At 45.8% G+C, this 12,516-nt stretch overlaps 1 protein-coding gene and 1 pseudogene across 3 annotated transcripts in view; one reads left to right on the top strand and one right to left on the bottom strand.

Moving 5' to 3' along the window:
- The window catches only part of LOC310818446 (estrogen-related receptor gamma-like), a 20,274-nt pseudogene extending 15,151 nt beyond the window's left edge, over positions 1-5,123 (top strand). Inside the window, exons 5-6 of the transcript XR_014555111.1 lie at positions 2,404-2,673; positions 3,113-5,123. The product of XR_014555111.1 is annotated as an estrogen-related receptor gamma-like (transcript). The remainder of the gene's footprint in view (positions 1-2,403; positions 2,674-3,112) is intronic.
- Positions 5,124-8,535: 3,412 nt separating this feature from the next.
- LOC310818389 (uncharacterized protein) lies at positions 8,536-11,412 on the bottom strand. Of its 2 annotated transcripts, XM_083689332.1 has the most exons (4): positions 11,313-11,412; positions 10,245-10,288; positions 9,652-10,148; positions 8,536-9,204 (listed from the first exon to the last, which is right to left on the bottom strand). In XM_083689332.1, exons 2-4 carry the CDS (start codon positions 10,261-10,263, stop codon positions 9,169-9,171), a joined length of 552 nt encoding a protein of 183 aa, XP_083545458.1. In that variant the 5' UTR covers positions 10,264-10,288; positions 11,313-11,412; the 3' UTR covers positions 8,536-9,168. The 2 variants fall into 2 exon arrangements, with proteins under 2 accessions (XP_083545458.1, XP_083545459.1); XM_083689333.1 differs by lacking the exon at positions 11,313-11,412.
- Positions 11,413-12,516: the final 1,104 nt, after the last annotated feature.

Raw genomic sequence — 12,516 nt, 5'->3', positions numbered from 1 at the left:
TGGAGAGAGGGAGAAGGAGAGGGGATGATGGAGAGAGGGAGAAAGAGAGAGGGAAGATGGAGAGAGGGGGAGAAGGAGAGGGAGAAGGAGAGAGGGAAGATGGAGAGAGGGGGAGAAGGAGAGGGGATGATGGAGAGAGGGAGAAAGAGAGAGGGAAGATGGAGAGAGGGGGAGAAGGAGAGGGGATGATGGAGAGAGGGAAGATGGAGAGAGGGGGAGAAGGAGGGAAGAAGATGGAGAGAGGGAAGATGGAGAGAGGGGGAGAAGGAGGGAAGAAGATGGAGAGAGGGAGAAGGAGAGGGGATGATGGAGAGAGAGGGGATGATGGAGAGATGGAGAAGGAGAGAGGGAGATGGAGAGAGAGGGAAATGGAGAGAGGGGGAGAAGGGGAGATGGAGAGAGGGAGAAGAAGAGGAGATGATGGAGAGAGGGGGAGATGGAGAGAGGGAGAAGAAGAGGGGATGATGGAGAGAGGGGGAGATGGAGAGAGGCGATGATAGAGAGAGGGGAGATGGAGAGAGGGGGAGAAGAAGAGAGGGAGATGGAGATGTAGAGAGGGAGAATGACGGAAGGAGAATGACGGAAGGAGAATGATGGAAGGAGAGAGGGGCTCGTGGACTGACAGGAAGTGAACGAAGGAACGAGAGGAGAAGTGAAGAGGCACTAAAAAAGGGAGAGAGCAGGGGGGGGGGGGCGAGGGGGGGGGGCAGACTTAGAGGCGGGTGGGCTGACAAGTTGAGAGACATAAAGGAGAAGAGAGGCAGAGAGTGAAAAAGGAGGGAGAGACAGTAAAAGGACTGTCTTCTCCAGACCCCCTGGTAGAAGCGTAATGGCGGTGTCACATCAGCTCTGTGTGAGTGGCAGCATACTGCCTGTGGCAGGAGGAACCAGCGTCCTGGCAGAGGGGGCCCAGGCTGTCTGAACCGGCTGCCCAGGGGGAGGTGAGTTGGGCTGGGCCACTCGACAGCCTGAGTCCCCCTGTCTGGTTCTGTCATGGAGACTGACACTGATGTAGTCTGAGGTCTGAAGGCCAGACAGGCAGATGAGCCTGCTAAAGACTCTCCCTCACACATTGGTCTTTTTTAGGTCTGCTGTAAGTTGGCTGTGAAGTGTGCGTGTGTGTGCATGTGTGTGTGTGTGTATTTGTGGGTGAGAGAGAGAGAAATAGTGTGTAAGTTGGCAGGGGGTGTGTGTCTGCCTTTAGATGGCAGTGACAGGGTTTGTGAGAGAGATGGATTTGGGTAATGATAGATGTGGTGGCCCTAGCATCTGTGTCCTTCAGCACTAACTGAAAACACACCACACACACACACACACACACACACACACACACACGCACACACGCACACATGTGTGTGTGTGTGTGTGTGTGCGTGTCTGTGTGTGTGTGTGAGAGAGAGTATAGACCTCAGCTCTCCTCATTACCCCCACTGCTCATATAGCTTTGAGAAGTGTGTTCTATGTGACAAGGACAGTTCTGATTTGGGGAGAACCTCTTTGTCTCCACAAGCACTTTTGTCTCTTCGGGTGACAGTAGGACAATGTCACGCATCAATTATCTGATGCTACTTTATAGGTCCCTATAGGTGTGTGTCAATAGAGGTGTCCTCAACCCCCCCCCCCCCCACACGCACACACACACACACACACTTTACCTCCCCTTCCTGATCGATCAACACCCCATGCGAAACGCTGATCCCTATCGACCATTGAAATGGTCCGTAGGCGTCATTCCAATCAATCTGGGAGAGGTGAGAGAGAAGCCGTAGCAACCGTCGTTCCCAAGGGGATTGTAAAAGTGCCCTAGACCCTGACAACCGTCACTGGTGGCGTCAAAAGTAAAATAAATCCCCCCTCAAACTAATCATCTGATTTTCAATCATGGCATATGTATGTGTGTGTGTGTGTGTGTGTGTGTGTGTGTGTGTGTGTGTGTGTGTGTGTGTGTGTGTGTGTGTGTGTGTGTGCTGTAAGTTGGATGTGAAGTGTGTGTGTGTGTGTGTGTCGTGTGTGTTTTCTGTGCTTGAGATTTTAATCATCCTCATCATGGGGGGTGTAACCGTCTGTCAAAGGGGGCGTCGTTCAGGGGAGCCTGTCTCCCCACCCCTGGTCCAACCTCCTCTGTTGCCCTAATACCCCTGGTCCAACCTCCTGTTGCCCTGTTGCCCGTTACAGTATTTTCCTAATAACCTCAACATCAATACCATCATGAAAGCATTTCTGAGTGATGACACCTTGATATCATTGCCTCTAAAAAATGTCTCCAAGATTTGCCACCCCGCCCCCAACTCCCCTTCAACTGTGACCCGTAATCAACTGTGATACACACATCTCTTAACCTCTCCGTCTCCCCCTCTTTCCTCCTCCTGCATCCCTTCATCTCTCATCCCTTCCTTCCTCTAGGCTTCCCCTCGCTGTCGCTGGCAGACCAGATGAGTCTACTGCAGAGCGGCTGGATGGAGATCCTGATCCTGCGTGTGGTGTTCCGCTCGCTGGCCTTGGAGGACAAGCTGGTGTACGCGGAGGACTACGTCATGGACGAGGAGCAGTCCAAGATGGCGGGTCTGCTGGAGCTTAACAACACCATCCTGCAGCTGGCCAAGAAGTACAAAGCCATGAGGCTGGAGAAGGAGGAGTTTGTGGTCCTCAAAGCCATCGCGCTCGCCAACTCAGGTATGCGGGGCTGAATGGAAGCTGAATGCCTTTGAAAATAGAGAGACAAGGTAGTCAGTGAATAACGGTCGCAGCCCAGATGTGTTTGGTTTTGTCTGCCAGCAGTTTAGAAGTTTAGAAGATGTGCTCATGGTTCAGCCTCTTTGTTAAAGCTGTCGAGAGTACGAGCAACTAAAGGGTCATAGGTCATTTATTATTCTCTCTCTCTCTCTCTCTGTCTCTCTCTCTCTCTCTTTCTCTCTGTATCTCTCTCTCTCTCTCTCTGTCTCTCTTGCTCTCTCTCCTTCTTCCTCCTCCTCCTCTTCTTCCTCTCTCTCCTTCTTCCTCTTCCTCCACTTCTTCCTCTCTCTCCTTCATCCTCTTCCTCCTCCTCCTCTTCCTCGTCTCTCTCCCCCCTCTCCTCCCCTCCCCCCCCCCCCCCCCCCCCTCCCACCCCCAGACTCCATGCAGATTGAGGATGTGGAGGCGGTGCAGCGGCTCCAGGACGTGCTCCACGGGGCCCTGCAGGACTACGAGGGTGCCCAGCATCCGGAGGACCCCCGGCGGGCAGGCAAGCTCATCATGACCCTGCCCCTGCTCCGGCAGACAGCCTCCCGGGCCGTGCAGCACTTCTGCAGCATCAAGCAGGACGGCCGCGTGCCCATGCACAAACTGTTCCTGGAACTGCTGGAGGCCAAGGCCTGACGCCATGGGGGTCCGGTCATTCCCTTCCCACGGGCCTGACCCAGGAACTGTGGCCAGAATGAGGTAAAGGAGGGATAGTAGGGTAGTGACGTCATGCTGATGGCGGTTCTCCGGGACGGTGTGTCTGCACGGGTAGCGAGCGGTGGACAGCTTCTGTGTTCCTCCTCGCTCGGAGCCAGAGTGCGTGGAAGCGATCAGGATCGAATGAATCCCCGAACGCCCCACCCACCCCCCCACCCCCCCTCCACGTGCGCTTCAGTGTCTCAAACTATGACGTCACCCTTGTTCCGATTCCTTCTTTATGTCATTCTGGGACTGGCCGAGTGTGTCACCCTGCTCCCGATAACAAACTCAGGTGGTGAGGAGAGGAGAGGAGAGGAGGAGAGAGGAGAGGAGAGGAGAGGAGATGGGCCTACCCGACTGCATCTCCATGACAGGAAACACTGCCCTCTGGGGGAAGGAGGACGGTAGTGCAATGAAGCCGGACACCCTGAAACTTGAAGATCCTCCAGGATTACCTTTCATGTGAAACCAGCTTTGTTCATCAACATCGTAGTGCTTCCAAAACTCTTGTTGTCTTTTGTTGACATGTTTGTATAGAAGGATTTGTGGACTGAGAGATAGGGTCTTGCCAGGTCATGGAGTGAAGCATACAGTACTATACAGTCATAGGACACCAGGAATATATCTACGGTGGCCTGTAAAGCTCTCACCTAGCAAGAGAGTGTTTCTCTGCTTTGCAGGCTAGGAGGTGTATAGGCCTACTCTTTGGATTTCATTTATGCATTGAGCCCATGAGAGAGCCTTTCACATAGTCTCAGTGCATAGAGCAGAGTGTGAACCAACAAGGGCCCATGGGAAGGAACTAGAGGTTGGATTGGAATCAGTCCATTGTCGATTATAGGGAGTAGGCAAGATTTGTCTGGTTTTGTTTGCTTATTTCAAGGTCTTGTATAAATGAACCAATTTGATTCATTGAAATATTTTCAGGAAAAACACATGAAGTACGTATCTATAACTCATGGAATTTCAAAGAGGATATTTGAAAGCAAGATTTATTTATTGTTGGCTTGATTTATTTTCTTCTTGTTTTTTTTATTTACCAGTGTGGCATTAATGAAGACTAATAGAACGCATATAGATGATTTTCTAAAGATTGTTTTAATAAGTAAATATAACCTTTTGTACTAGCTTCATTGCTACACTCACAGCACTGATATTTAAAACATACCACAGCATCTAAGGCAATAAGATCACGTGACGTACGTCTTCAAGTGGGATAGGTACTATACTTAGTGAAATCCAATAATCTTTTGAACTGAGTTGTAGATTATACTCGTGCAAAGCACTACTTTTGTTAGCTAACAGGAAGCGATTGTGAACTGGTGGTGGTACTTTTAAATGGATATCAATATAAATCTGTGTCTGTGTTTGGTGTGTCAGAGAGTATAAATCGTCTGAAATGTGTCTTTTATGAACATGCTAAATGAAGGGAAAGTAAATCAGAAGGAATTTGTTGATATATTTTAAATGTTACAGATGATACCAATGTGAACTAATATCAGAGGTCCTGAGTTTGCACTCTAATGGAATAGTCTGTATATTTTTGTGACAAAGTATAACAAAACTTGTGATTCAGTTCTACAGTATAGGGTGTAAAGGGCGTGTAAATCAGGGGAGGCTGGTGGAGGTAGAAATGGGAGGACGGGCTCATTGTAATGCATGGACTGCACGTGTTTGATACCATTCCTCATTCCAGTCCATGCATTACAAGGAGGCCGTCCTCCCATTTCTACCTCCACCAGCCTCCCCTAGTGTAAATGTGTGTATTCTGTGGTGTATATACTGTCCAAAGCCAACAGAGATGTCCGTTGATGATGTCAGTATGACATGGTCAGGTGAGATGAGCAGTGCTGTCATTCTCAGGTGGATTCTAGGGCAATAAAAATGCTTCCAGTTTGAAAGTTGTCTTATGTGTGTCTTCCTTCTAGAAATGTCCTCATTTGTCTGTCTGTCTGTCTGTCTGTCTGTCTGTCTGTCTGTCTGTCTGTCTGTCTCTCCCTCCTTGCGTGCACTTTTAATGCTGGTAGTAAGAAATGTGTGTGTGTGTGTGTGAGAGAGAGAGATAGAGAGAGAGAAGGAACGAGGGAGGGAGGGAAGGGAAAACGAAAGAGAGGGAGCGCTGAAAGAGAAGGGGTCTCTCTCTGAAGCGTAATCATTAATTATGGACAGCGGTGGACTACCGTAGTGACCTGCGCCACGCAGCATCCTGTCGCTTTGAGGCATCGTCTATGACAGCGCGTTACGTCCCGGGGTACCCATAAATGTTGGATTGAGATTTCCCTACTGGACAGGCAAGGAAGTGCGGGGGTGGGGGTGGGGGTGGCGGTTAAATCCCCATTGGAGAGAATCTATAATTAACAACATTCCTTTAATGAACTCTAAAAGCAGCCCGAGGGAGCTGCTTCTCAGTAGTTGCTGAGGAAGCAAATGAACGCACACAGCAGATTTGGTCTGGATCAAAGGTTGTGACAGGACAGTCATGTTTATGAGACTGTTAGGAACAGGGCCTATAAAGGGAAACCATCTTGAAATGTATCAAACACTATTGTGTTTGATATGTGGCTGATACCATTCCTCATTCCATTCCATACCAGTGATTCTGTCCTCCGATTTCTACCTCCACCAGCCTTCCCTGGTACTGATCCATCCATCAGGATGATATGTAGACATTAGTGAGTTAATCATTGCTATTTATGTCAAATGTTCTAAGGGATACCTCCCTCTGTGGGAACATGTTGACATGAAGTAATGTGGTATGAGATGTTTATGAGCAACCACGGCAATGCTTCGGCGATTTGACTGCTGATGCCAAACGCTAACAGTAACAGTTATTGAGCTGTAACACCATAACACTTTGATTTCCATTGACTTTTATCTGAGGAAAAAAACAATTCAAATCCAAGCCGATTGTTTTCAGATGGTACGCTTTACTCCAGCAAGGCATGACTAAACGAATGGCTTATCATCACTCAAGAGTGTTTCGACATTCATTTGAAAACAAATTTGAATAATCTGAAAATGACAACCATGAACAATGAAGCGCGGTCTGTTATTCCATTTTCAGACTGAATAGAAAGCCGGCAGACCTTCAGTTGAAATGACATGCTCTCTGATTGCATTCAGAATCAATAAGGGAAGCATTAGCCACAGCTACGTCGCTAGCAATATCAATGCATCATTCCTGGTTAATACGAAGACAATGTGTGCACATTAAGCCTACAAATACGATTCAGACCTTCAGGATGTGATTGCCAGAAGAAGAGGAAAGGAGGGAAGATAAAAAAAAAAGACAAGAAAAGAGAAGAAAAGGGACAAGCAGAGGGCGGGATAGGGTCAGAGTGTCAGTGGTGAGACTGAGCATACTGAAGATGGATGGATGATCAACCCCCCCCCCCCCCCCTCCAAAAAAAAAAATGAAGAAAAAATCAGTTTATTTACCAGTCATTTAATCTGAAGTAATACATCATGGGAGTCGGGCAGCAAACCGATTTTTTTTCGCCACATCGGCTGTCCTTCTGTCCTTAAGTGAGTTAAGTGTTTGTGAGTGACGTCCCAATATGCCACCCCGGCTAAGTGAGTTAGCGATTGCGAATGACGTCTCGATATGTCACTCTCTCTCTCTCTCTCTCTCTCTCTCTCTCTCTCTCTCTCTCTCTCTCTCTCTCTCTCTCTCTCTCTCTCTCTCTCTCTCTCTACAGTAAGTGAGTTAGAGTGTTTCCACCGCCTCTGTCTCTCTGACACCCAATGATGGATGGGGCCTTGAGGAGACGGGCTGTAAAAATGGCTGATTCTGGCTCTCTCGGGTGAGATCACATCCTCAATAAAAGACCATTGTCCCGAATCATTGCGGCGAGGTATGAATGCCGATTAGGGTATTAAAGGGATGAGTTGTCCCTCGCATATAAATGAATCAGATGATTTGATGCTGCTGTATCTAAAAGACACCACTAGGGGGTGGTCAACAGAGTACAGACTGCACACAAACATCTTAACCTTTTGGAAAACCTCTCTCTCTCTCTCTCTCCCCCCCCTACCCCTTCTCTCTCTTTCTCTCTCTCTCTCTCTCTCTCTCTACCTATTTATTACTTAAAATACTATATACAGTAGAAATGTGTGAAGAATAAAACTAAATAAGAAATGACAGATTGCACCTTTTTTTAAACATCATTTGAAGCTAAACCTCTGTTTAGCATCATTTGTTTACAAAGTCCTCTACCTGCCACCCAGATAAACTGAGGATCACAGCTCTGGAGCTAAAAGGTGTCCCCCTAAATAATCAGAAATAATGTCCAGAAATTACCCCATTGGACAAAAAGTGTGTGTCTGTGTGTGCATGTGGGTGGATGTATTTATAATCTACCACCATCACAGTTTTTGTTTCATGTTTTTTTTTTTTGTATCTCTTAATAAGTTTAGCACGAAGTACACTCATCAACTCAGTACACTACTAATGTGATTGTTGGTTCCTTCTGGCCTTACTTAATACACATACTTAACAACTTGATTCTTGGGGGCGCTTAGTGGCGTAGCACACTAATGCGCATACCACATATTCGCAAGGTTCCTGGTTTGATTCCGACCCTCGACACGTCTTGCATGTCATCCCTCCTCTCTCTCTCCCATCCTTCCTGTCAACCTCTACTGTCTCTATCCCAATAAAGCAGAAATGCCCATAAATAAAAAAAAATAAAAAAAACTTGATTCTTGAGGATGGAGCTAGGTTCCATTAAAGCCTGGTGGGCAGGAGGCCTACATTTCAACACGGAAAATACCCTTCTCAGTCCTGGCTGTAAGGTACATTCTTTTTAACCCAACATGAAACTACAGATTGCACTTGTAAGAGTGAAGATGGACTGAGATGGTAGAGAATGTTATTTCCTTATTTTCACCATGTCTCCTGTCTCTCCATGTTAGTGTCACGTCACAATTGTTGGTCTCAGTAGCACACAGGAAGGGTAGGGGGCTATAATAACATCTTACATTTCTTGAAACAGTATTCAACTTTTCAACACGTTCCCCTAAACAGTTAACACGTTTGCCAAAACACCACATTTCTTTTGCAAAATTCACTATAACTCTCAAAACTTCAGTGCATCAAAACAGTATCCTTTATCATCTAATGAAAAGTTCAATCCACCATTTATTTCATAATGACACACTTAATAGTTATTATAACCATCAATATGCATTGCAGGTTGGACAACTTTTATTTGAAAACAAAGGTGAAAAACAGTAAAAAATTCACTCTGCAGAAAAGTGTTGTTCTATATAGTTTATGGTAGTACTGTGCCTGTTACAGAAACTATGATTGCTTACTATAAATATAAATCAAATTCATCTAAAATATTCCAAATCAAGCAGGTAGTTACAGCAACAAAAATGGCATTACGGTAGAACACAAAAACTGCCAACAGAAACATCTACAGTAACCTGTTCTCTTCGGTCTGCTAGGCCACTTGTTATGTTATTAGAACTGCTGAGATGAAGGACTGCTGAAGTTCAAGGCAACTGTGAAACTAATAGCAGTCCACGTCCCTCTATGCACAAAGCAATTATGTTCAAAAAGAGATCTTATTTACAAGCACAGCCAATCAAATGTATATAGAGTAGGGATCAGAGAGTAGGGGGGGGGGGGGTGGGAGTGTGTCTGTAAGCAACGGTGGAGATGCGTGTCAAGGTCTCTCGTTTGGATGATGTGCAGGATCGGTAGGCCTATCCGCTTGGAGCTCCATCCCTTTGTCTGCCGCTCTAGTCTGAGTCACTGCTGCAAGAGCTGCTGGAGGACTGGGGAAAGGACAGACACAACATACACACACTTAATCGAGCACAACTGAGTCATAAGTGGACATTACTGAGTCAACATCATCACATTCATCAGTGGCGTTCAAGGAATGAGAGCGCATGATAAAGAACGTCCAGTAAAGAGAGCTAACCCTAACCCTTGGTCCAAACAAAGTGCTTCCTAAAATCTGGTGTCATGGTCGAGCACTGGTCTTTAGATAAGTTTTGTTTCGTGCAAAAAACATGCTTAACCTTTACTTTATGACAGGTTTGTTTTTTTGTTCTCGTAAACTGTCCGTGATTGATTTTGCAAAGAGGACCAAAACGTCCAAACTATTTCATTGTTGTCTTTCAGTGAACCTCAGAAGTCTTGCTCTCAGAAGGAGATTGATTGGATTAACTCAACTTGGAATCCACCCTAAAGTGTTGACAGAATAAACTATCTCTTACCCCATGGCATTGCTTCCCTTTCTTATGACAACGACCATGCATATGACCGTGCTTATGCCTGCGTCCACGTCCATGATGACCGTGCCCATGACCGTGACCGTGCCCGTGCCCATGATCGTGCCCATGCCCATGACCGTGCCCATGACCGTGCCCATGACCGTGCCCATGACCGTGGCCCCCATGGGGTCCATGCCCGCCATGCCCCCCATGGGGTCCGTGCCCCCCATGCCCCCCATGGGGTCCGTGCCCCCCATGCCCCCCATGGGGTCCGTACCCCCCATGTCCTGGATAGCCAGTTGGGCCACATGATGGCGGCACAGGATAGCAATTAGAGGGCTGGGGGCCGCAGATTGGGTTCCCAGGAGGAACATTAGGGTACTGGCCAGGGCACTGGCCTGGGGGGTACTGGCCAGGGGGGTACTGCCCGGGGTACCCCCCTGGCATGGGCTGTTGTGGGTGTTGAGGGTTCACATTGCAGCCAAAGGGATGTCCGCTTCCTTCATAACAGAGAGAAAAGAATTCAGAATAGAATATGATCCTAACATAAACAGTACAATTCAACATACCTGTTGGAGAGGTGAGCGTATAATTACCTTGGTTATGACCCCACATGTTGAAGATTCAGATCTGTTGAACCCTGAAATGGGGGGAAAAAAAAAAAAAAGGGTTTTTTTCTTCAGAAAGTATGATATCATTTACCCCTCCCTTCGATAACATCTAATGTGTCACTCCAGACAAAGACATATAGTATGTACATTTCCATCAGTCAGTGAACAACCAGTTGGACCAGTTGTGGAGAAAACTTTCTGCAAACATGGATAACAAAAGAGCACTGGACAAATAGGAGGTAGGGCTTAAGATAAGGGACAGATAAGAACTAGTTGCCCTGCCCCTAGGAGGCGTATGAGAGGAGGTACTGGCCAATGTAATACGCAATAAACATGTACAGTACCAGTCAAAAGTTTGGACACACCTTGCCAAGAGAGTGCACAGCTGTCATCAAAGCAAAAGGTGGCTACTTTGAAGAATCTAAAATCTAAAACATATTCTGGTTTGTTTAACACTTTTTTGTTTACTATATAATTCCATATGTGTTCCTTCATAGTTTTGATGTCTTCAATATTAATCTACACTGCAGAAAATAATACAAATAAAGAAAAACCATTGAATGAGAAGGTGTGCCCAAACTTTTGACTGGTACTGTATATATATATATATATATTACGGCTGACCTTTTTTGTGTGTGATGTATTTGTGTTCATGTGTCTATGTCTTTTTAAAGTAATTTGAGCCGATGTTAAAGACAATTTTCCGTCTACTGTAAATTTTATGGACAATAAAGTTTTCTGAATCTGAAACTGACATGATTTACAGAATTACAAAAAAAAAAAATAATACACACACCAATGATATTTCTTTAATGGACATTGATGCCTAAGTTATAGAAAGGTATTTAGATGCCTTCCGATAAAACATAGATACATAAAACCTGTCCACTTTGATCTTACATTTTCCATACACTGTCAGAAATCAAAATAACCTTTTAAAGCTTTGCAATAGAATGAAATGCTATAGTACTTTGACCTTTATCAAACATGATTCATGTCAAACATGGAATGGCAAGTGTCACAATAACACATTTTTAAAAAGAGTTTACTTACGATTGTCTGCTCAGATGTACAGTGGTTGTCCTGGCACCAGACTACTGACTCCCAGAGGAGAGTTGTCTCATTTACAGATAACTGGCCACTCCTCCACCCCTTCACCCCTCCACCCCTACACTCCCTCATGACCCACTGCAAAGGCATTTGTGTTTCCTGTGAAACCTGAGTTATGAGGCAGGGCTACAATCACAAACAAAAAGAAGTCTTTGTACACATAATGTACATTTGTACATACATTTGATGTACACATCACAAAGCACTTAGAGAGAAATGTAATGGACATTAGCATTTGAAAATGTATCACAACAAATGTGTCCAATATCATATGCAAGTATTTAATGACTTACACCTCTTGAGGGCAAAGTACGGGGGTCGGGGAGCAGTTATTTTTTTATTTTTTTTCTCTCCATCAAATCAGAGTTATGAGTATTGGGAAATCACTCTCCTTAAAGATTTGACATTCACAAAGAGGAAGCGGAGGAGGCAGATACCACTTTCTCAGAGTAACAAGTAGTCTTGTATGGGGGTCAAACAGAAACAAACAGAACGTTGCACAGGGAAGTAAAGGATGTGGGGGATCTTATCGTACCCATCATATAACTATTGTGAAATACCAGTTCATTGTTATATAACCCCATCATCCTTGCATCATCTACTTTTTTGCCTACACAACGTTCCACTACGCCAAAACACCCACTGCATGCACACATACACACACACACACACACAGACATACACAGACACACACACACACACACACACACACACACACGCACGCAAGGACGCACGCACGCACTCACACACGCACGCACACAGACACGCACACAGACACACACACAGACACACGCACACACACACACACACACACACACACACACACACACACACACACACACACACACACACACACACACACACATTCCCTCGCAGGATGATTAGCTATTCCTTTGCGAACATTTCCCAACCGCACCTTCATTCCGTTCTGTCGTTCATTCCGTTCTGTCACGTCTGATGGACGTTTTAAAGAAAAGTATGCAGGTGGGTGGGTGTCAGCAGTCACTGGATGAAAAGTATGGTTCACACTCTCTAATGCCATGACGACAAACTGCAAACGACAACAAACAATACCTTACCCTGTCAGGTATGACTCATAAAATAAATGTAAAAAATAAAAACATTCCACATATTTTAATTCACTGTT

Source organism: Argentina silus (assembly GCF_951799395.1).
Source record: "Argentina silus genome assembly, chromosome: 17".
NCBI classification, from domain to species: Eukaryota; Metazoa; Chordata; class Actinopteri; order Argentiniformes; family Argentinidae; genus Argentina; species Argentina silus.
Note: the sequence above shows the minus strand (reverse complement) of the source record. Positions and strands in the feature narration are given on the sequence as shown.

What these genes read in the sequence shown, in the direction of transcription:
- LOC310818389 (XM_083689332.1), bottom strand. An exon ending in AAGGGAAGCAATGCCATGGG is followed by an intron (nt 9,205 to 9,651) that starts GTAAGAGATAGT and finishes TCCTTTCCCCAG; the next exon opens with TCCTCCAGCAGCTCTTGCAG.